Below are 25818 nucleotides of genomic sequence, written 5' to 3' on the forward strand. Positions count from 1 at the left end.
ATATCTATGAGATTGTCTTCTTTCTTCCTTCCTCTGAGGTAAATGTTAATGTTTTCAGTAAATTTGTCTCACTTTCAACATCTCTAAACCTTTCCACAGTGCTAATTTTACCTTTTTAGGACTTCCCTGAGTAATTTACAATAAAATCAGAGCTCTAGAGATTTCATCTGTAACTGTAGCTGTATGTAATATTTTGTTAGCCATTTGCTAACGCAGTTGAGAAAAATGTCCATATTTTGTATGAGTTTCTTTCATTATTGACAATGAACATTTACACAGTCTGACTGAGGCTTAACAGATACGCGCTAAACCGTTTAAGCTGAAGGGAGAATTTTATTTTTAGGAATTTATCAAATTCTCTAAAGGAAAATGTTTCAATTTCTGATCATTTTGTCTCATTTTCAATGTCAGTCTGATTTTACAGCTAAGCGCTAGCTAGTTAACTGTTTAATTATAGCTGAAGGAAGTATTTTATTCATATTTTACTAGCACATCTGTGGAAAATGTCGATACTCTACGATTTTGCCTTGTTTTCAACGTCATTGTACCTTTACACTGTCTTTAAAAAGTCTTATCAGCTACAGGCTAATTAGAATGATCATAACTGTAGCCTTATTTGGTCTTTTCTTGCTATTTTACCAGCACTTCTAAGGAAAATGCTAATATTTGTGACAGTTTTTTTTATCATTTCCATCACCACTGAGCCTCAAATTATCCATATAAACGATATCAAGACTCTTTGCTAGCTAGCTAAATTAAGATGAATCAGTAATTTACCAACAGAACTGAGGAAAATGTTGATATTCTTGATGCATTTGTCTTGTTTTCAAATTCACTGTATCAATACGCTGTCTGTTTAAAACACTTTTACGTGATAATGATGTGTTAATTACAAATAGCATCATTTTAGCCATCCAGAGCCTTTTCATAGTAATTTAGCAAGGCATGTTGTGTAAAATGATTGTTATTCCTGATGTTTTTGTTTCTTTAATTTATTCCAGCTAGCTTAAATGTTAGCAAGCTAATCCTTGTGGCTCATATTTCCCCGTTGCTTAGCGACAATGCTTTCCTTTATGCTCTTGACACTTCTGATGTTAAACTATAAAACATTTTTTGTCACATTTATAATCTTGCATAATAACTCCCTCCAACGTTTCCGGCCTAGTTAGCATGCGATGTGGCGTTTTTTTTTTTCTCTTGAGCCGATACTTATCACGAACGATGATGTAAATATGAAACCTGTTCTGAGAAAGTGACAGATGGAGATACAAGCTTCCCTCTCACTGTTGGCGGTTTGCTGTTAGCACCGAGCTAACTACAGATTGCGATCGGAGAAAGGAGAGAAATTAGACAAGAAGATAGACACATTGAGACGAACGCGAGCTTGAGCTGGAAGAAGAGCGAGTGGAAAAGCAGACAGAAGCCTAAGGCTAGGGGAAAAAAATATAAAACAAACTGAAAAGAGTGACAGAAATTAAAGAAAAGAAGACGGAAAGAAGAGAGGGCAAGCAGGACGTAGCGCAGGGCAGGGTGGAGGATAAATAAACCATGTGTCATGGCGCTAAAAATATGATCTTATGTGTCAGGAGTGAGTAATACGGCATGTGAACCAGTCAGGATCGTTGATCGTCTTAATATGATAAAGAATCTGTACGTCCGTGTGGGCGGCTAATTAACTGCGGGAACATTCTAGAATAAATCCCAAGAGCCTAACGTCCTAATGGTATAGCCTTGCTAATATATCCACTTAAAACAGGAAGTAGGGCACCATTTTGGATGGAGGGGGAAACAGGGCATGCTGGGATATGCACTCTTTCTGTACATCTCTCAGGTAAAACCGCTAACGTGGCAAATTAGCATTTTCGTATTAGCATGCTGATTTCTTAGCTTCACTTAGCTTGAAACGATTTGTTTATATAGTTTAGAACTGAGAAAATTCCCCAGGAGACCTAACACACTACGAAACTCAGCGCAGCTTAATCTTTACAGCTATTTTGTTCGGAGTTCAGGATTTAAAAGACCTCGTTATTGACTCAGTGTCTGAAAAGACACCACGGTTTATTTCCAAACGATTATCTCTCACTTACAATGACACGTCTGTCATTTTGATGATATGATTTCGCTCACAGCACGCCATCGAACGCTAAATGCTAGATAATTTGTTAGATTTGATGTCTCTTACCGCCTGTCCTCCCAGAGCCAAGCTAAACCTTCTCTTTCAGAGGAGCAACAGTCTGCTAAATAACTACAAATGTTCAGCTCTGAACAAACTGGCATCATTTTGCTGGAGCAGCAAAGCTTCAAAATATTTACACAGGGAACGCACGGCTCGTATAAAAGCTCGGCTCAGGAAATAAAACTAAGTGGACAGACTGGATGTGTGTGTTTACTTCTCCTGAGTGTAGTGTACGCTATAATCATGATAAAAAGCCCATCTAAAGAACAGTCGCTCTCTCGCGCTCGCTCTCGCTCTCATTCACATTCTGTAGAGAAAAAAAAGCCAGCGAGTTTCTGGTTCGAAAAAAACTCTTGCTACATCATCTTAAATTATGCTATGATATATTTCTTTACATTATAGAGCTGATCTAAAATTAGCCCTTTAATCCTCAATTCTATTGGTAAGTAAAAGGGACTGACCTGAGATCAGTTAACACTAAACATAATATACAAATTAAAGCTGATCTGAGACCAGTTAGCACTAAAACTGACCTCAGACCAGTTAACACACACTAAAACTGACCTCAGACCAGTTAACACACACTAAAACTGACCTCAGACCAGTCAACACACACTAAAACTGACCTCAGACCAGTTAACACACACTAAAACTGACCTCAGACCAGTTAACACACACTAAAACTGACCTCAGACCAGTTAACACACACTAAAACTGACCTCAGACCAGTTAACACACACTAAAACTGACCTCAGACCAGTTAACACACACTAAAACTGACCTCAGACCAGTTAACACACACTAAAACTGACCTCAGACCAGTTAACACACACTAAAACTGACCTCAGACCAGTTAACACACACTAAAACTGACCTCAGACCAGTTAATATTAAACATGAAACACACACTAAAACTGACCTCAGACCAGTTAACACACACTAAAACTGACCTCAGACCAGTTAACACACACTAAAACTGACCTCAGACCAGTTAACACACACTAAAACTGACCTCAGACCAGTTAACACACACTAAAACTGACCTCAGACCGGTTAACACACACTAAAACTGACCTCAGACCAGTTAACACACACTAAAACTGACCTCAGACCAGTTAACACACACTAAAACTGACCTCAGACCGGTTAACACACACTAAAACTGACCTCAGACCAGTTAACATAAAACATAAAACACACATTAAAACTGACCTCAGACCAGTTAACATAAAATGTAAAACACACACTAAAACTGACCTCAGACCAGTTAACACACACTAAAACTGACCTCAGACCAGTTAACACACACTAAAACTGACCTCAGACCAGTTAACACACACTAAAACTGACCTCAGACCAGTTAACATAAAATGTAAAACACACACTAAAACTGACCTCAGACCAGTTAACACACACTAAAACTGACCTCAGACCAGTTAACACACACTAAAACTGACCTCAGACCGGTTAACACACACTAAAACTGACCTCAGACCAGTTAACATAAAACATAAAACACACATTAAAACTGACCTCAGACCGGTTAACATAAAACATAAAACACACACTAAAACTGACCTCAGACCAGTTAACATAAAATGTAAAACACACACTAAAACTGACCTCAGACCAGTTAACATAAAATGTAAAACACACACTAAAACTGACCTCAGACCAGTTAACATAAAATGTAAAACACACACTAAAACTGACCTCAGACCAGTTAACATAAAATGTAAAACACACACTAAAACTGACCTCAGACCAGTTAACATAAAATGTAAAACACACACTAAAACTGACCTCAGACCAGTTAACATAAAATGTAAAACACACACTAAAACTGACCTCAGACCAGTTAACATAAAATGTAAAACACACACTAAAACTGACCTCAGACCAGTTAACATAAAATGTAAAACACACACTAAAACTGACCTCAGACCAGTTAACACACATTAAAACTGACCTCAGACCAGTTAACACACATTAAAACTGACCTCAGACCAGTTAACATAAAATGTAAAACACACACTAAAACTGACCTCAGACCAGTTAACACACATTAAAACTGACCTCAGACCAGTTAACACACATTAAAACTGACCTCAGAGTTGTCTGGAGCGTGTCATACATTTAATTATTTATTTATTGTGTGTTTACTACGTAGTCATGCTAAATTCATACATCATTTCCTGTTTTCTCTTCTTCTTCTCCCTCCTGTTTCCTAAATATCCCGTTTATTGAAACTCCCTCGTATCATAGATTTTATTAAACGAATCAAGGTTTCCGTCCATTTTAGCAACTGACCCTCGAGGTCTCTTTCCCACCTCACCTGTCACGTAGTACCAGCTCCACCATTAGCCCCACCCACTCATGATAAGAAAGTTTTTGTTAATCTGGAGTGTTTTTTTTATTAAGGCTAAATGTGGTGCACTTTAATGAGCGTACTTTAATGAGACGCTTCTAAAGAAAGCCATCTTGCATGCGTGTTTTGTAGAAGACGATGATGTTTATTCCCCACCGTCGGCGAGATGATTAGCCGTCCATATATTTCCATAATTTGGCTCTGGCTCCGGCGGACCCCCGCTGCGTGACTCTAAACTCGTCTTTATGTTAGTAATGATGAGGGGTTTGGCCGGAGAAACCCCACTGACTCTCCAGCTTCAAATATTCATCACTGCCGTTGAGCTGAGTACACACGACTAATAAATACCCAATCATGCACTCAGAGAAAGTGAGAACGGAGAGAGAGAGACAGAGAGAGAGAGAGAGAGAGAGAGAGAGACGGAGTGAAAGTCATTATCAGAAAGAAACAACTTTAAGGTAAGAAAACTACTCTCTTATTCCTTCTCTGTGTTTATTCACCTCTCTCTCTCTCTCTCTCTCTTTCTCTCTCTCTCTCGTGCTCTCTCGTTCTTGCTGACCCCTTTGTTTTGTTTTTTTTTTGTTCCTGATCAGAATTAAGTCAGAATTTGAAAAATCACGATGAATAAAGCATGAGCATCTCCGGTCACCGGGCGTGAAGGTATAAAGAGTGAGCAGTGTCGCGATACACCAGCTCGACTTGACTGAGCAGAACTGACACAAAGCAGGGGCACTGAATCCAGAGCATGGATGCGGTTGCTACGGTGATGGGAGGCTTGGTTACCATGACAACCCTATAATTCGGACCGGAATTGGGGGGGAGGCGTGAGACGGAGGGAGAGAGAGTTAACACCAAAAAAGTTATTTCTTTTGTGTGTGTGTGTGGTTTATTTGTCAAAATATGTTGAGACAGACAGACAGACAGACAGACAGACAGACAGACAGACAGACAGACAGACAGACAGATAGATAGATAGATAGATAGATAGATAGATAGATAGATAGATAGATAGATAGATAGATAGATCATTAAATAAATAAAAACAAAACAGTGATTCATCACTAATCCCAGAATCTTCTTAAGCATAAACTCCTGCTGATTTAGCTACTTAGCTAATATACCACTGTTTGACGATTAGCGCTAGGTGACGTATTGAATGGTTCTAAACCTGTGATGATGACAACAGTCAGTAACAAAGAAAACGACAAACATATGACTCATTTCAGTGAATGAATGAAACAGTTACTATGGCGACCAGACCGGCCGCTTCGGTAGCGCGGTGGTCTATGAGGGAGGTGTAGATGTAGAGGGAACGAGTCCAACAAGTGGGAAGTGAAGCACAGAGCGTTATGTGGTTAACAGTTGCTTTTGGAGACTGTGTTAAAGCTTCAGCAGGCATGTTGCTCAGGGTTTCAGTCCCATTGCTAGCTGAGGAACGCGTGAGGCTCTACACCGGAGTGAGCGGAGGCAGAAAGTCTGGCAGAAGATCACCTACAGCGGCACTACTGAAGGTCCAGCACGGTCCAGAAGTCTGACTCCAAGACATTTTGTGGTTCACAGTAACATCTGGAGACAATGCACAAGGTTTTCCGTGCAAGAATCTTCCTCTAACACGTTTTCAGGGTTTTAATTCCCATCACTGACTGGGTTTAAGAGCTCGGCTGGATGAGAGAGGGCATGTGGCTTTATGCTGGAGAGGAACGGAGGCAGAAAGTCTGGCAGCGTCTCTGATTGAGAGCATTACATGCTAACAACATTACAGTGTGTACTGTAGGGTCCGAAAGTCTGAATCCACCACTGAGGTGATATCCAAAACTAATTGTTTTGTCAAATAAGTGGACTTCTGGACCCTATTGATTGTGCTAATGCAGTTTGAGCGCCAGCTACAAAAGGTGTGATTAGCACTTGGACCTCAGTAGATCATTTCGTTCATTTCAACAAGCAGAGTTCTCGAATTTCCAAGAAAGCGGGTGGGGTTTGAGCTCACACCGAAGCATCTCTGGAGCCTTGACAAAACTCGATGGCATCAAATGATCTGATTAGCCAATTAGCTGTGTTAAGCATTACACGCTCATCTAGCTGTGGTGTGATGTTACTTCAGCCTGGTTAGTGTCTTCATTGCCATTGTTTCGTGTTGAAATGGAAAGCGATGGCTACATGACATGCTTTCAGTGATTTTACTCAACTCAGAGTTAGCTAGCTAATGTTGTTAACATAATAACATTGTTAGAACAATGCTCTAACATTTCAGTTTCTGGAATGTCCCAGTTGTACCATCTCATCTCCTGAAAATTCCTCTTTCACCGGTTAGATCATGGTTCCTCAGAACACTGTAACCAATTCCACAAGAAGAAGTGGAATAGTCTTCTTTGCATATCCCAGCTTAGGAAGTTGGGGTCAGAGCTCAGGGGTAGCTATGATACAGCGTCCCTTGAGCAGGGGCAGGTCAAGTGGTTAAGGCTCTGGGTTGTTGATCAGAGGATCAGGGTTCAAGCCCCAGCACCACCAAGGTGCTACTGTTGGTCAATTGAGCAAGGCCCTTAACCCTTCCTGCTCCGGGGGGGGGGCTGCATCATAGCTGCCCCTGCACTCTAACCTCAACTTCCTTAGCTGGGATATGTGAAGAAAAGAATTCCACTGTGGTGATAATAAAGGCTTCTTGCCCTCAACAAATGCAGCTTGGCAATGCTGGGGCTTGAACCCCAACCTTCTGATCAACAACCCTGACCCTTAAGCACTTGATCCTACAACCTCAGACCATGTGCTTTGTAGTCAATCAGCCTGCAGTTCCCACCCAATACACAATTAAACTTGTGCCCCTAAAATTCCCAATAACCAGTTGGACCACAATTTCTACCCATTCTCCCAGATTGGGACCCAAATGTTTCCTTTTTCAGACTGGTGTCTGATGCAGTTCCAGTCCACAATCCACAAGGAGATGGACCACAGTTTCTGACCAATCAAAGTACAGGATCTGCCTCTAAAACACCACTAATCCGACTACATCTCTATTTCCCACAATTCCACTGGGCGAATTCCATTCTGTTGCCACTGAACGTATTTGAGATGTATTTGATGAAGTTAGGAGACGTAAATAAGCTTTTATTCATGGCCTGATTACTCACACGCATCTCTCCCACACTGTAATAAATCTGAGGTAGATTGGAGGTGACAGGTGTGTTAGGTAAGGTGGAAGCGCTAGGACTTACAGACGCAGTAGCAGAGGATGATGGCCAGCAGGACGGACACAGCGACGGCGCTGAGAGCCGTGCACCTCCACGAGCAGTACTTGGACGACTTCTTGAACTTGAAGGCGCTGCGGGAGAGCGTGTTGCGGGGCAGGGGCCGTGTGGGGGGCGAATACACCGCCCCCGTAGCCATGGTGTAGCCCGGAGTAGCCGTGCTGAACAGAGGGGTCGTTCCTGTGCCTGTCTTAAAGAGGAAGTGCCTGAGAAGAGACAGAGGGAAAAAAAAGATGTCACAAATCACAACAAGGTTCTAACAGTGTTCCAAAACTCAGGTAAGAGTTGCTAACATGGCTAGCAGCAACTTTAAACTTTTCCGCAGACTTTTGGCTGCTTCTCTTTGTTTAAATGCCAGAAAAACTCTTAAAAAAAGAGACAGTTCTTGCTAACAACTGCTAAAGCAACAGTGCTAGCATGGCTTAGAGCCAGAAATTAGCTTTCTTGTTAAACATTGAAGCTAGCAATAGCTTTCTTTCACTGCTAGCAACTCTGTTAGCATCAGCACCTGAGTAATAAATACAAGAAGAAATCTCTTTAAATTCTTAATCAACCACAAAGGGCTAGCAAAACACAGTAAAATATATTCTAGCATGTCCTGTTCCAGTCTCTTAAATGCTATAAAGCCTACAACAGGTAAAGATTCCATTATATTAAACACCAGCGTTGCAGAACCGAGATAGTGTCTGATGTTAGCGTTAGCATGTTCTGTCTTTAATATGGTCACATATGTGTTTAAAACACGGGAGTTAGACGTGGAACGTAGAGACGACTGTTAGCTCCGTACTGAGGAATGTATTTAGAGTTTGGAGACAGATAATTAGAGGTTGTTTATCCTGAATAAACCCGAGTCTTGTCCTGGGCAGCACCTGATCAGCTGCGTTTACACCCTACATGTGGCTTTTTAAATAAACTGGACTAACTATCCTCTTCAGCATGTGGGAATTAAGCAGGTCAACCAATCCAATTCATTACACTGCATTTTCATATTAGCTCAGGCGCCCTGGCGAGAGGTTTAGTACACACACACACACACAAACACACACACACACAGTTTCCAATGTTATAAAACCCTGCTGGCTAATGATCCGTGTGTGAACGATTCAGTGTTTATTCATTCAGTTTAGAGTTATTATAGCAAACCTCACGATCATTAAACACAGGTTTTATGTTATTTATCCGATTTATTTATTTATTTATTTACATCCTCGAATCACATGACGCATTTAAAGCTTGCTGTCTTTTTGGACATGACCAAGATTCATTCTTCTTTTGTTATGCAAATCATTGTTTGAGTCACTGAATCTTTTCAGTCATAAAAGCAGAGTTTGATTCAGTGAATCGTTTTGGTCAAGAGGCTCCGGTTTTGCTCATCTGACTGGTGTCCGAGTTGGTGAATCACTTCAGCCAAGACCAAGATTCACTCTTATCTTGTATAAGAAATCAGTTTCTGAGTCAGTGAATCGTTTCGAACAAGACCGAGATTTGTTCTTATCTTCTCCAAGGAATCATTTTTGAGTCAATGAATCATTTCAGGCAAAATAGAGATTTGTTCTTATTTTCTACAAGGGATCGTGTTTGAATCAATGAATCATTTCAGCCAAAACAGAGATTTGTTCTTATTTTCTACAAGGGATCGTGTTTGAATCAATGAATCATTTCAGCCAAAACAGAGATTTGTTCTTATCTTCTACAAGGGATCGTGTTTGAATCAGTGAATCATTTCAGCCAAAACAGAGATTTGTTCTTATCTTCTACAAGGGATCGTGTTTGAATCAATGAATCATTTCAGCCAAAACAGAGATTTGTTCTTATCTTCTACAAGGAATTAATTTTGACTGAAAATCAGTTTTATCTTGTACAGGAAAACAGTTTTGGAGTCACTGAATCATTTAGGCCAAGACCGAGATTTGTTCTTATCTTCGACAAGGAATCGTTTTTGAATCAATGAATCATTCCAGTCATGACTAAGATTCGCTCCTCTCTCATTTAGTCGATCGATCGAGTCTGAGGTGAGTTTAATGAGCCGTGTTCAGGTTTATTAGTCGTGAGCTGGACATTTCTAGCGTTTCAGCAAATACTCAAAACCGCTTGTTGTCTGATTTAGACAGCAACGTGATCAGACTGCACATTTGGGCAAATTGTGCGACTGAATGAATCAGTGAATCTGAATCTGAATCAAATGACCTAAATGACTAAAGCTTAACATAAAACCAAACAGAAGATCAGGAGATGGTTGATCATATTACCAAATAAAATGCACAGATATTTAAATCTAATGTTACCATGAAGGCATAGATGTTTCCACAACCCTTCTGTTTAAAAAAACGATGTTTAAAAAATATTGAATAAATAATAAACATTATTAAGCGGTATTGTATTCGTCTTTGCTCCACTGTGGTGTTTAATCCTGCTCTTTACTGGAACCAGCCATATTGAATTAGACCATTATCACAGTGTGACTTCATCACATTGATAACACTAATAACACTATTGTTACACGCACACAGCTTGTGTGTGTGTGTGTGTGTGTGTCTGCTGGGGACACAAAAACAAGACAAACAGATGATTCTAGCTCCAATATCAACTAACACCGAGCATTAAATCCAATTAGAGAGCCGTGTTTCTGTGAGCTTCCAGCGTTTTAATGAAAAGACAGAGAGAGAGTGTGTGTGTGTCTGTGTGTGTGTGTGTGTGTGTATTGAGAGAACAGTTGTCGCTGTCTCCGTGCAGCACAAAAACGATCAATCTCCCCAATCAAAGTGAGGACTTCGCCGTCGCCACGCTGGAGTAATAATCAGGTGAAAATTGAATGGAGATGCGTTCGGAATTTCAATTAAAGCCAGCGTCCAATTAAGAAATTACACCCTGGCTAATTAATTCAGAAGTGCCATGAATCAATTTACACACAAGACGATTTTCATGACACCTGTAAATAATTTATAAACCCTGTTTCAGTTTATTGAGAGTCTGAGAGTCTTTATTGCTGTCCCGGGCCCTCGCTTGATTCATATTTTATACCCTTATAATGGAAATATTTATTTTTAAATTTAATTCAGTTCAGAGTTCTGTTCATTCAGTTCCGAATCATTTCTCTAGCTCAGTTGGAGTCATTCTGAGTCATTCTTTTGTTTACTTCTGAGTCGTTCTTTCGTTCAGTTCTGAGTCATTCTTTTGTTTACTTCTGAGTCGTTCTTTCGTTCAGTTCTGAGTCGTTCTTTTGTTCAGTTCTGAGTCATTTTTTCGTTCAGTTCTGAGTCGTCTTTCATCCAGTACAGAATCGTTCTTTTGTTCAATCCTGAGTCGTTCTTTTGTTCAGTTATGAGTCGTTCTTTTGTTCAGTTCCGAGTCGTTCTTTCGTTCAGTTCTGAGTCGTTTTTACGTTCAGTCCTGAGTCGTTCTTTTGTTTACTTCTGAGTCGTTATTTCATTCAGTTATGAGTCGTTCTTTTGTTCAGTTCTGAGTCGTTCTTTCATTCAGTTCTGAGTCGTTCTTTTGTCCAGTTCTGAGTCGTTCTTTTGTTTACTTCTGAGTCATTCTTTTGTTCAGTTCTGAGTCGTTCTTTTCTTCAGTTCTGAGTCATTTTTTCGTTCAGTTATGAGTCGTTCTTTCGTTCAGTTCTGAGTCGTTCTTTTGTTCAGTTCTGAGTCGTTCTTTCATTCAGTTCTGAGTCGTTCTTTTCTTCAGTTCTGAGTCGTTCTTTTCTTCAGTTCTGAGTCATTTTTTCGTTCAGTTCTGAGTAGTCTTTCGTCCAGTACCGAATCGTTCTTTCGTTCAGCCCTGAGTCGTTCTTTTGTTCAGTTCTGAGTCATTCTTTTGTTCAGTTCTGAGTCGTTCTTTCGTTCAGTTATGAGTCGTTCTTTCGTTCAGTTCTGAGTCGTTCTTTTGTTCAGTTCTGAGTCGTTCTTTCATTCAGTTCTGAGTCGTTCTTTTCTTCAGTTCTGAGTCGTTCTTTTCTTCAGTTCTGAGTCATTTTTTCGTTCAGTTCTGAGTAGTCTTTCGTCCAGTACCGAATCGTTCTTTCGTTCAGCCCTGAGTCGTTCTTTTGTTCAGTTCTGAGTCGTTCTTTCGTTCAGTCCTGAGTTGTTCTTTCGTTCAGTCCTGAGTTGTTCTTTCGTTCAGTCCTGAGTCGTTCTTTCGTTCAGTCCTGAGTCGTTCTTTCATTCAGTTCTGAGTCGTTCTTTCGTTCAGTTCTGAGTCGTTCTTTTCTTCAGTTCTGAGTCATTTTTCGTTCAGTTCTGAGTAGTCTTTCATCCAGTACCGAATCGTTCTTTTGTTTACTTCTGAGTCGTTCTTTCGTTCAGTCCTGAGTCATTCTTTTGTTTACTTCTGAGTCGTTCTTTTGTTCAGTTCTGAGTAGTTCTTTTGTTCAGTCCTGAGTAGTTTTTTTTTTCCGTTCAATTCTGAGTCGTTCTTTTGTTCAGTCCTGAGTCGTTTTTTCGTTCAGTCCTGAGTCGTTTTTTCGTTCAGTCCTGAGTCGTTCTTTCGTTCAGTCCTGAGTAGTTTTTCGTTCAGTTCTGAGTCATTTTTTCATTTAGTCCTGAGTAGTTTTTCGTTCAGTTCTGAGTTGTTCTTTCATTCAGTTCTGAGTGATTTTTCCGTTCAGTTCTGAGTAATTTTTTCGTTCAGTCCTGAGTCGTTCTTTTGTTCAGTTCTGAGTAGTTCTTTCGTTCAGTCCTGAGTAGTTTTTTTTTCCCGTTCAATTCTGAGTTGTTCTTTCGTTCAGTTCTGAGTCATTTTTCCGTTCAGTCCTGACTCGTTCTTTCGTTCAGTCCTGAGTCGTTTTTCTTTCAGTTCTGAGTAATTTTTTCGTTCAGTTCTGAGTCGTTCCTCATGTGTAGTTTAGAGTCTCTCCTGCTGTACAGTTCAGACTCTGGACTGTACAGCAGTATTTGGTTAAATACAGAGTCATTCTGTCTTTCAGTTCTGAGTTGTTCTTTTTGTTCAGTTTGTTCAGTTCTGAGTCATTTCTTTAGTTCCATTCAGAGTCATGCTTTTTGTTCAGTTCTGAGTCATTTCTTCATGACTACAAACTGCAGAGAGTCAATTAAGAAATTAAACACAGCTTCATTAATTCAGAAGTGCAACCAGTTAGTTTACAGACGAGCAGAAATTCATTCCCTGTTTCAGATTAGTGATTAGTCTTTCAGCTCGTCTCATTCTCCTGTCATTTTTTACATTTTATAGCACTACAAGTGTAATATTAATAGAAGTGATTAGTGATAAAAATCTGGTACAGTTAAAGTTTTCGTCATGCTAACAAGGCTGAGTAACTGTGATAGAAAAGCTGCAGCTCTTTAATACGAATCAGATATTTTTAGGGTTGAATTTAACTTGAATGTAACTGAATTGTTAAATTTTGCCTAATTATATAAGAATTATTACTCTTTTACTTATGCTAGAAATCCTAATATAGACAGAAGAGTATCAGGTCACAAGGTGATTAGCCTCCATTAAAATATCATTTTTAACATATTGGTTCAGATATCAGGTTTTTATGCTAATCTAATCTAATTGAAGAAAAAGCAATATTAACATATTCAAAAGACGTGACGTAAGCTGCTAATTAACATCATACTGCTAGTTTCTATTCGCTGTGGCCTTCTTAACACTTTCCTTTCCTAACTAATAATAATGATTTATATTTTTTATTGGACCTAAATGGAGTGGAAGTTTAGCTAACAGAGATATTACTACAGTTATTCAGTCATGCTAATCATGCCAACATTGTAGTAATAAATGGAAACAAGCACACCGCTAGATTAGCATTCGTGGAAAAAAATTGTGGCTATTTAAAGATTTCTTACAGTAAATTGTGGCGTATTTAGCATCATGCTGCTAGCTTCAGTTATCCGCCGTGTGTCAAGGTGAGCTGGAATGTTTTATAAGTGCAGAGTGTCATGTTTACTTTTTAAAAATACAATAAAATAAATAAATAAATAATAAACCCAGCCTGTGACCCTGCACAAGTTTGTGTTTGGGGCAGATTTTGGGGGTATTTAGTAATCACTGGGTCTCAGTTTATTAGCGGTCACGTACCCGTCTCCATAGCTGCCCTCGTGGCTCACGGGATTCAACGCATCCATCTCTATCAGGCTCTCATGGCCGTTTTGGAGAACTGCTTGCTTTGTTAATTTTCTACATGAGGGAGATGGAGATACGAGAGACAAACAATTAGGAGAAGATGTGAGATAGTCACGCTCGCTCTCATTACGAGCCACTGAGACTCAGGAGGGAGATTTCAGATAGCACTCAGGCAGGGAGAGGGGAGGAATACACACACACACACACACACTCATACTCACACACTCGTACGGGATCACACACTCCTTAGTAACCAAATGAGAGAAATATTTTTGAATTATTTAATTATTTTTCTTTTTTCTTTTTTAAATACAGGATATTGCTATACCTGGTTTCTATTAAAAACCCAAATAAATAAATAAATAAATAAACAAATAAACAAATAAATAAATAATAAAGACAATTTTTTTCTTTACATTTTTTCTTCTTTTTTTTTAGAATACAGGAAATTGCTATTCCTAGTTTCTATTAAAAACCCAAACTAACAAACAAACAAATATATATAAATAAATAAATGAAGACAAAATAATATATATTTATTTAATACAGGAACTTGCTATACCTTTTTTCTATTAGAAAACCTAAATAAATAAATAAATAAATAAATAATAAAGGCAAAATAATTTTTTGTGCATTTTTCTGTCCACTAACACACACAACATCTTGCACTATCAAAAATAATTTCACTTTTATTTTGTTAGCTTTTTTAAAATAAAATAAATATAAATGATGTTTTTGTGTCTTGCGATTTTGTTGTAAACACACCACAGTGCTGTCGAATTCTGGATTTTGATTGGTCAGGATTGATCGCATGGGCGTGTCCTACAGACGCTGCACATGAACACGTTAAAGCACACGAGTTGATGCTGATGTGGTGAAAGAAAGCAGAAGTGTGTTTATGGAGGATGTGGGTAAGGAGTCTCCAGTGTCAGAGCGCAAGGAGTTTCCACTTCCTCACGGTGTCTGAGTAACGAGTTTAACACAATATTATTTCATTTTAGTTTATTAACTTCAAGAGAAATGACACTGAGAGGAAAACACAAACAGACAGACAGACAGACAGACAGACAGACAGACAGACAGACAGACAGACAGATAGATAGATAGATAGATAGATAGATAGATAGATAGATAGATAGATAGATAGAAACTAAAAGAGTAGCTGTTGAATGTTTATAGCTGCTAGAACAGAAGTGTAAACAGGAAGTAACTTGTTTCTTGAACATTAAATGTGGGTAAAATGTTCTGCTTCTGAATAAATAGATTAAACTGCTGCTCTGTTGTTGTAGTAAAAGAAGAATAAAATCCTTTTTCTATTTTTATCCATCAACCCATTCGTGATAAAGTGATGAATCCGGCGTGTCTTTGTCTCAGAATAATCCCTAACAGATCCACAGCAGCAGCAGTGACCTCCATGTTGAGCCCAACCTCACAAATCACGTCTATTAGTATTCAGACCACGCCCACTCCTCCTCCCCTCCCCCTCCCTCTAACAGAGAAATCAAACTCTAATTGATCCTCAGATAATTACGCTGCGCTTTTAAGAGCCTATTTTACATGAGCTCACAGAAACAGCGATGATTAACGAGAATTAAATTCTACTCACTTGCTCTCCGATGCCTTTTATAGACTCCCGTACCTGCGCACTTCAGGAGGCTCCTTCGCCCTGAAAGCGTCTGATTTTTATCGCAGGGTTTAATAAGAGACGTGAAAATGCTCCACACGCCGACAATTAAACAGCATTGTTAAAGTTTTAAAGGGAGACGTTAAGACTTCTAACACCTCGGAATATGCTTTAGAGACGAACCTGAAGGGATAGAGATAAAATATTCAGGTGTGTGTGTGTGTGTTAGAGAAAATTGGAGTCTGATGGCGGCTCCGCCTCTCTAATTCTGTTGAGTTTGAACTTGATATTTCCCATGGGCCAAGAGGCTCCGCCCACTTCAGCACATACTTCACAAGTCCAGCGTCCATCACTGAAATGGGCAGACCAAAAAGCTCTGCTCACTTCAGCTGATATTTCACAAGTCCAGCATCCATCACAAAAATGGGCGGGCCAAGAGGCTCCGTCCACTTTGGCTCATATTTTACAACTCCAGCGTCCATCACTAAAATGGCCAGACCAAGAGGCTCCACCTGCTTCAGCTGATATTTCGAAAGTCCAGCATCCATCACTAAAATGGGTGGGGCAAGAGGTACCAAGGTGGTCCAAGAGGCTCCGCCCACTGCAGCTGATATTCCACAAGTCCACTCCTCCCACTTCAGCTGAGCCTCTTGCCCCGCCCTTTGTAGCGATGGACACTGGAGTTGTGAAATGTCAGCTATAAATTGTGTATAATATTTTTAACAGGTATATTTATTTATTTTTAGAGTTTTCAGTCATGACCAATCGAGCGTCCATTAGCTAGCTAGCTGAAATGATCTGTACTTTGACTTTAATTCAAGTAAAGTAAAGCACACAGCTGATGTACGCTACCAAGTAAAAACGATACAGTTAAACATCAGGGAACTCAACCTGTTTATTTAAAGGGAAAAAAACGGCTGCTCTTCATGATCCATGATCTCCATCTGGCTCTCACATCTGCACAATCTAAACATCTGAAGCTCTGAAGAACAGAGAAGCTCTTTCACACTCCGCTCGCTGGAGTCCCAAGCAGCTCTGAGTGTTTCTGTAGTGTTTCTGAAGCTCATATGGTCCAGAAATGATCACGAAATGTAGCTAGTGTTGGCTGACTTGGAGTGAGGTGTCACCTCGACTTTTTATGAGAATTCCCTGAAGAGTTTACAACAGAACATCACGAGGCTATGCTACAGAACTCTCCGGAATGTTAGCATTAGTGTATGAAGTGTGACCTCCTTGACCACACCCCTTTTTAAAAATGTATCACTACTAAACAAACATACGAGTTCGTAAATAATTTGTAGAGACGAAGCTTTGGAAGTTTATTTCCTTTCCCAATCATTAATAAAGGAGTGGGTGGAGCTAAAGCGCTAGCGCAGCCGGCCACAAGGGGGCCTCGGAGGCGTTACAGCGGCACTCTAAACCCGTTACGACGTTCGCTCAAAATTTCTCCAGACACTGAGCCAGAGAAGTGTGAGAAAAAGTGTGAAGTGTGTGAAGGAGTGAGGAGACATGACAGACGTTCTAATTAATATCTGATAAAGTCTAATTTCAGGTCTAATCCGCGACTCCGTCGTTCCGACAGACAGAACCAACATTTTATTATCTTCATAATTACTCACCAGAAAAAAATAAAGAGACAAATTCATAAAAGGTCCGAATGTCAGAATAATTCAGCTGACAAATTAATGACACTGAGTACGAAAATGTCCCAGCTAATCCGCTTAAAACACACACACACACACACACACACGCACACACGCACACACGTACACACACACACTAATTATTACTGTCAGGACAAAATAGTTATTGTTCCTTCTTTTCCTGAGTGCTGAAGTGCAGCTCCTGTCACCTCGCTGAAGCGGATTCTTCTCCAGCAGAATGTTTTATTCCTCAGAAAACTAAAACACACCAGACATTTTATCCATTTATAGATACATTTAATCACATGGAGCTTCAGTTAAAGCACAGACTTCCTGTTCACACTCACATTACAGCTACAAACACTGACCCTCAACAGGTTAGATAGATCTCAGACAGATCTATCTATCTATCTATCTATCTATCTATCTATCTATCTATCTATCTATCTATCTATCTATCTATCTATCTACCTGTCTGTCTGTCTGTCTGTCTGTCTGTCTATCTATCTATCTATCTATCTATCTATCTATCTATCTATCTATCTATCTACCTGTCTGTCTGTCTGTCTGTCTGTCTGTCTGTCTGTCTATCTATCTATCTATCTATCTATCTATCTATCTATCTATCTATCTATCTATCTATCTACCTGTCTGTCTGTCTGTCTATCTATCTATCTATCTGTCTGTCTATCTGTCTGTGTCTGTCTGTCAATCTATCTATCTATCTATCTATCTATCTATCTATCTATCTATCTATCTATCTATCTATCTATCTATCTATCTATCTATCTATCTATCTATCTATCTATCTGTCTGTCTGTATCTTTTTCCCCCTCCGTGTAATTTTGCTGTTTGTCGTCTTTCTTTCTTAGGTTTGTATTCTGTCACTTTAATTTACTTTTTGCTTTTTCCTCGTGTTCTCTCTCTCTCTCTCTCTCTCTCTCTCTCTCTCTCTCCAGCGTGTCTCCATGAGGAAATGTAAATCTAGGTTAAACTTGTATTTGTAACTTTTCTCTCACGCTGAACTCCGTCCGTAAAAACTTTCTGAGATTTTGATTGATAGACTTCAGATTTCAGTGAGAGAGAAGAAGAACAGAGGAGAGGAGGAAGGAGGGATGTGTGTGTGTGTGCAGGTGAATGTAAATGGAGTGTGTTGTTATTCTCAGAGCTCTGTTCTCTCCTCCCGCTGCATGGCGATGACTTCCTGCTCCGAAAACTTTCTTTAAAGCACCGCTGAGTGGCGGAGGAGGAAAAAAACTTGCTTTAAAACTCTCTGAGCACTTCCTGTTCCTTTATACACACACACACACACACACACACACACTTACCTCAAAATGGACAAAAAGCTATCTGTAAACTAAAACATGTAGCTTCAGGGCCTAAGTAAAGGAACCTTCTGGGAGCTTTTTCCTTATATGGTCATTGTTTCCTGTTCTTCTTCATCTTCATCTGTGTTATATTCTCACGAGTCACTTGTTAATCCTGTCTTGTTTACTTAATTGTAACCGTTGTTGCTAGCTGTTCTGATGCGTCAGTGCAGTCGCCATATTGCGAGGGTCAAAATCCAATTCGCCGCCAATGGAAGTCTTTATTAAAATGAGCTCTTCTTGATGTTTTTCCCCAAAACATTCTGTTTGTTTTTTTTTCAGATGACATGAAGATGAATATAAATGCATGTTACTGTAAACAGCTGGCGAAGCACTAGCTAAACGTAGCTAAACGCTAATAATAGTGGAACAGAGATCTGTCTGCTTTGACGTATTTATCTAGGAAAGAAATAGCTACAATAAGAACAGCCTAAAAATCTAAAGGAGAAATGAGATAGATAGATAGATAGATAGATAGATAGACAGACAGACAGACAGACAGATAGATAGATAGATAGATAGATAGATAGATAGATAGATAGATAGATAGATAGATAGATAGATAGATAGATAGATAGACAGACAGACAGATAGAGAGAGAGAGAGAGAGAGAGAGATGGATAGACAGACAGATAGATAGATAGATAGATAGATAGATAGATAGATAGATAGATAGATAGATAGATAGATAGATAGATAGATAGATAGATAGATAGATAGATAGATAGATAGATAGATAGATAGACACTTTATTCATCCCAATGGGAAATGTACAGCTTCCAGCAGTATCCACAAGCACAGGTAATAAGGTAATAAATAAAATAACACAGGAATATAACAAAAAATAGTAAATACAGAGATTTAAATGTATATGAGATAAGTAATGTGAAAAATGAGAGAACATTTCATGACACACTAGCATTTTTAGCGTTATCAGGCTAGCTTTGCTAACACTGCGTAGCCAGAATGATCACACTGTGATTAAAAGCAGTGTTTCACGCCGAGCCACAGACGTGGGAGAAGAAGAAGAAACGCTGGTGGTGATGTCATGTGATCACATGACCTTTTATGCACCTTTTTTTCGGCAGATAATAAAACAAACTTTAAACAATTCAAATAAAACAAAACCTCCTGTACTTCGTTAACCTTCTTCATCAATCAGATTCATACGGTGATGATTTTAATTACGTCCTCATCTGATAACCAGAGCCGATCTAAATGAGCTTCTGTTCATCAGGCACAATCAGAGTCACGTCCTCACATCCTAACAGCTAACAGGGGCGGTGCCAGGGGAAGTGGTCTGAAGCACAAGTAACTGACAGAGACGTAATCTATAAATATTAATAATATTAATCTAATAATAAATTTTTGCCTAATGCACCTTTAAACTTTCACACAATAAAAAATAATCATTTATCATAAACATCTGACATTTATTCCAAAATTAAATATTAGATTCTGACGTCTGTTTAATGTTACTGTCCTAATACATAATCTTTATCTTTATTATATTTTTTTCTTTAATAAAAATAAACACATCATAACACAACATGTTTGTATGTTGGTGAAGCAGTAAAAACTACAGATGTTCACATTATAAGGTTTTTATTTATATTTAGATTTATTTCACCTTAAATTTACAGAATTAACTGAACGTCATTTTGTGTTCTTGTGTTTGTTTAATTAATTTTTGGATTTAAAAAAAAAAAAACTTCTCAAAATGTCTAGACAAATATATTTGAAATACTATTTATTTCTACTAAATAATAAATAATAGCAATAAATAAATAATAATAATAATAGAAATTATACAAAATTATAAATAATAAATTATTTAAAAACAAATTATTAAAACAATAAACACAATTCTCATGTATAATTTATTTGATAAATTATTTTGACTGATTTTATTATTATTGTTATTATTATTATTATTATTATTACTATTAATTAATTAAGTAATTTTTTAGACTTTTAGATCAGATAAAGTTTAATACTGCCTCTTTATAGATGACGACTTTAAAATCTAAGAAATCAATCATTTTATTTTCAAACTGTCTATTTCGCACATTCAGTAAATAGTGTAATAAAATTTTTTTAAATATTATTTACCTTTTTTTAGGAATTAATTCACATTTTATTCCATTTTTTTGTAATATCTGTGAGTTACAACACTGAACACGTTCACTGTTTCTGTATGATTTCTTTACAAAATTTTACGTTAAAACGTTATGTTTCGATGGTTTCAGTTGTCTGATATGAATTATGAAAATGTACAATTTTGTGAGAAATTTTCGTAAAAAAAAACAGTGCTCACTTCACGTTTGATAAATTGAATGATGGGGGCGGAGCTTAAGATAGATCTATTTCAAAAGATTTATTCAGATCGCTGATCACTTATTTAATCACACTCTTAGAATTTTTTTTTCTATTTGTAGGGTTCTAGCTTAAGCTTTCTTTGTTATATGGTTCTAGAGAGTGAGAGACGAGGTTCTAAAGGTTCTAGATTTCACACTAAACATCATATAGCTAGCCATTTAAGAGAAGCAGCTCAGCAGGAGAAGCACAGCTAGTGATAACATCATACAATTGCTCTTGTGATTGGCTGAAGGAGTGTGAGGTAAGCCCCGCCCCCTTTGGCCTGACGACGCCTGTCGCTGTGTGAAATCAGGCCGTGTTCCACTAACACATTTTTAATTCCCAGCTCTGATGTTAAAAGCTCAGCTGGATGAGTACGAGAGAGAGACAGAGACTGTGTGTGTATGTGTGTGTGTGTGTGTGTGTGTGTGTGTGTGTGTACTGGAATGAACGGAGGCAGAAAGTCTGGCAGCGTCTCTGATTGATACAACAACATTACTGTAACTACAGCGGGGTCCAAAAGTCTGAGTCCACTACCAGGAACTGGTTTTTATTCCATCAGGTATCAAACACTCAGATCAGATTTTACTCCATCGCTTCAACATTCTAACATCCTCCTCACACACACACACACACACACACACACACACACACACACACACACACACACACACACAGGATCATTATCTCTAACAGCTGTGGAGACGTTTATTTTAAAGCGCTCGCTCTGATACGTGACGGTTGCTATAGTAACGGCTCTTTCCCAGGCACGTAAACAGATTGACGAATCAAATTTATACGATTTCTCGCAATTTTCGGTTGGTGGAAGGAGTCTCCAGTGTCAGAGGTAAAGCTGTAAATTTTACAAAACCTTTCCAACGTGTTTCTCTCTAACAAAATACATCGACACTTATTTATTTATTTATTTCTGATGAGGGAACGAACATTTATCGCTGTAACATAAGTAATAACAGGAGTGTAACTATAAAAGGACAAAAATCAACACATTCTTTATTTGCTATTAATTGCTGTGACATCAGAGGAATAAAACACTCCAGGATTTTCACCGTAGCTCTGCTGCATCACTGATTATTTTACTATATAACACCACGAGCTCTTAATAATCATAACAGTCCTCTTCAGCTTCGTTCACTACCTAGATAAATCAGACGGAAGCGTAGTTAGCATAAATATGCTAATTTGGCTAACGTAGCATAGAGCAGTTTTGTGCTGTGAAAGTAAATATAAACCACAGGGATAAATTTCTGCTTGTATTTATTAACTTAAAGCCTAGAACAAATGGAACTCTTAATGAATCTGAATGATATCTATCTATCTATCTATCTATCTATCTATCTATCTATCTATCTATCTATCTATCTATCTATCTATCTATCTATCTATCTATCTATCTATCTAACGCAGTCAGTCCCTCAACTGGGAATTTCGCAGAGACTCTAATCCACATTTAGCAAAGTTTTAGCTTTAGATCAGTCAGCATTCCGAAGTCTTCGCTTGATATGGCTTTAACACTTCACTCATCACAGCTAGCTGGCTAGCTAGGAATCAGACTCAGGATCAGACACAGGATCAGACACAGGATCAGATTCAATATCAGACATAAGATTAGACAGAGGATCAGATTCAGAATCACACTCAAGATCAGACAGGGTCAGACCCAGAATAAAACTTAGGATGACAGAATCAGACTCAGGATCAGGCACAGTATCAGATGCAAAATCACATTCAAGATCAGACACAGAATAAAACTTAGGATCAGACTTAGGAATTCACTCAGGATCAGACTCAAGTTCAGACTCGATCAGATTCAAGATCAGACACAGGATCAACTCAGAACAAGACTAAAGATCAGACTCAGGATCAGACACAGGATCAGACTCAAAATCAGATGCACAATCAGACTCAGGATCAGATTCAAGATCAGACTCAGGATTAGACACGGGATCAGATTCAAGATCAGACTCAGGATTAGACACAGGATCAGACTCAGGATCAGACACAGGATCAGACTTAAAATCAGATGCACAATCAAACCCAGGATCAGACTCAGGATCAGCCACAGGATCAGACACAAGACTCAGGATCAGACACAGGACTCAAGATCAGACTCAAAATCAGACACAGGATCAGACTTAAGATCAGACACAGGATCAGACACAGGATCAGACTTAAGATCAGACACAGGATCAGACTGTACTGTATGAGTCTGGTCTAAACGTTCTTTTCTACACCCCCACAGTCTGCCTCACATAAATCAGTGTGTTTGAGTCAAATTCACCTTCACACCTGCACAAGCTTCCAAACACACACAGGCATTCTCACATTTCTCATTATTTCCCATCACCTCTCATTATTTCCCATCACCTCTCATTATTTCTCATCACTTCTCTTTATTTCTTGTTATATCTCATCACTTCTTATGATTTCTCATTATTTGTCATCACTTCTCTTTTTATTTCTCGTTATTTCTCATCACTTCTCTTTATTTCTCATTATTTACCTTCACTTCTCATCATTTCTCGTTATTTCTCATCACTTCTCTATATTTCTTGTTATTTACCATCACTTCTCATTATTTCTCATCACTTCTCTATATTTCTCATTATTTACCTTCACTTCTCATTATTTCTTGTTATTTCTCATCACTTCTCTATATTTCTTGTTATTTATCATCACTTCTCATTATTTCTCGTTATTTCTAATAACTTCTTATCATTTCTCGTTATTTCTCATCACTTCTCATTATTTCTCATCACTTCTCATTATTTCTCATCACTTCTCATTATTTCTTGTTATTTCTTATCACTTCTCATTATTTCTCATCACTTCTCTATATTTCTCATTATTTACAATTACTTCTCGTTATTTCTCGTTATTTCTCATCACTTCTCTATATTTCGTTATTTACCATCACTTCTCATTATTTCTCATCACTTCTCATTATTTCTCATCACTTCTCATTATTTCTCATTATTTCTTATCACTTCTCTATATTTCTTGTTATTTACCATCACTTCTCATTATTTCTCATCACTTCTCTATATTTCTCATTATTTACCTTCACTTCTCATTATTTCTCGTTATTTCTAATCACTTCTGATCATTTCTCGTTATTTCTCATCACTTCTCATTATTTCTCATCACTTCTCATTATTTCTCATCATTTCTCATCACCTCTCATTATTTCTCATCACTTCTTATCATTTCTCTATATTTCTCATCACTTCTCATTATTTCTCATCACTTCTCATTATTTCTCATTATTTGTCATCACTTCTCATTATTTCTCATTATTTCTCATCACTTCTCATTATTTCTCGTTATTTCTTATCACTTCTCTATATTTCTCATCATTTCTCATCACTTCTCATTATTTCTCATCACTTCTCATTATTTCTAATCACTTCTTATCATTTCTCTATATTTCTCATCACTTCTCATTATTTCTCATCACTTCTCATTATTTCTCATCACTTCTCACTATTTCTCATCACTTCTCACTATTTCTCATCACTTCTCATTATTTCTCATTATTTGTCATCACTTCTCATTATTTCTCATCACTTCTCATTATTTCTCGTTATTTCTTATCACTTCTCTATATTTCTTGTTATTTACCATCACTTCTCATTATTTCTCATCACTTCTCTACATTTCTCATTATTTACCTTCACTTCTCATTATTTCTCGTTATTTCTCATCACTTCTCATTATTTCTCATCACTTCTCATTATTTCTCATCATTTCTCATCACTTCTCATTATTTCTCATCACTTCTCATTATTTCTCATCACTTCTCACTATTTCTCGTTATTTCTCATCACTTCTCATTATTTCTCATCACTTCTCATTATTTACCATCACTTCTCATTATTTCTCATCACTTCTTATTATTTCTCATTATTTCTTATCACTTCTCTATATTTCTTGTTATTTACCATCACTTCTCATTATTTCTCATCACTTCTCTATATTTCTCATTATTTACCTTCACTTCTCATTATTTCTCGTTATTTCTAATCACTTCTGATCATTTCTCGTTATTTCTCATCACTTCTCATTATTTCTCATCACTTCTCATTATTTCTCATCATTTCTCATCACCTCTCATTATTTCTCATCACTTCTCACTATTTCTCTATATTTCTCATCACTTCTCATTATTTCTCATCACTTCTCATTATTTCTCATCACTTCTCATTATTTCTCATTATTTGTCATCACTTCTCATTATTTCTCATCACTTCTCATTATTTCTCGTTATTTCTTATCACTTCTCTATATTTCTTGTTATTTACCATCACTTCTCATTATTTCTCATCACTTCTCTATATTTCTCATTATTTACCTTCACTTCTCATTATTTCTCATCACTTCTCATTATTTCTCGTTATTTCTCATCACTTCTCATCATTTCTCGTTATTTCTCATCACTTCTCATTATTTCTCATCATTTCTCATCACTTCTCATTATTTCTCTATACTTCTCATTATTTCTAATCACTTCTTATCATTTCTCTATACTTCTCATCACTTCTCATTATTTCTCATCACTTCTCACTATTTCTCGTTATTTCTCATCACTTCTCATTATTTCTCATCACTTCTCATTATTTACCATCACTTCTCATTATTTGTCATCACTTCTCATTATTTCTCATTATTTCTCATCACTTCTCATTAGTTCTCGTTATTTCTTATCATTTCTCATTATTTCTCATTACTCTAGAGTGCACTCACTGCCAAGTGGCTCTGCATGTTGATTTATTGGAATAAACACTAGAGCTGTGTATGAAGACGTACAGGAGGATTTCGTTTAAAAGAAAGAGAGATCAGTATTAGAGATCAGACGTATTAGAGATTAGACGTATTTGGGTGGGATTAGTTTAAATCCGTGATGCTTGTTTTTTTTTTGACAGAAAATAAACTTTTGCA

General features: G+C 37.7%; 1 protein-coding gene across 7 annotated transcripts in view; it reads right to left on the bottom strand.

Moving 5' to 3' along the window:
* The window catches only part of tenm3 (teneurin transmembrane protein 3), a 446382-nt gene that overhangs the window by 146248 nt on the left and 274316 nt on the right, over positions 1–25818 (bottom strand). For 4 of the 7 annotated variants that reach the window (XM_058379152.1, XM_058379143.1, XM_058379193.1 and 1 more), the window contains 2 exons: positions 13826–13924; positions 7754–7992 (listed from right to left, as the gene is read on the bottom strand). In XM_058379152.1, the coding sequence (XP_058235135.1) occupies positions 7754–7992; positions 13826–13924 (338 nt within the window). The remainder of the gene's footprint in view (positions 1–7753; positions 7993–13825; positions 13925–25818) is intronic. The other 3 variants (XM_058379176.1, XM_058379169.1, XM_058379160.1) reach the window with 1 other exon arrangement.

Source organism: Hemibagrus wyckioides, linkage group LG03 (genome assembly GCF_019097595.1).
Source record: "Hemibagrus wyckioides isolate EC202008001 linkage group LG03, SWU_Hwy_1.0, whole genome shotgun sequence".
In the NCBI taxonomy this organism is placed as follows: Eukaryota; Metazoa; Chordata; class Actinopteri; order Siluriformes; family Bagridae; genus Hemibagrus; species Hemibagrus wyckioides.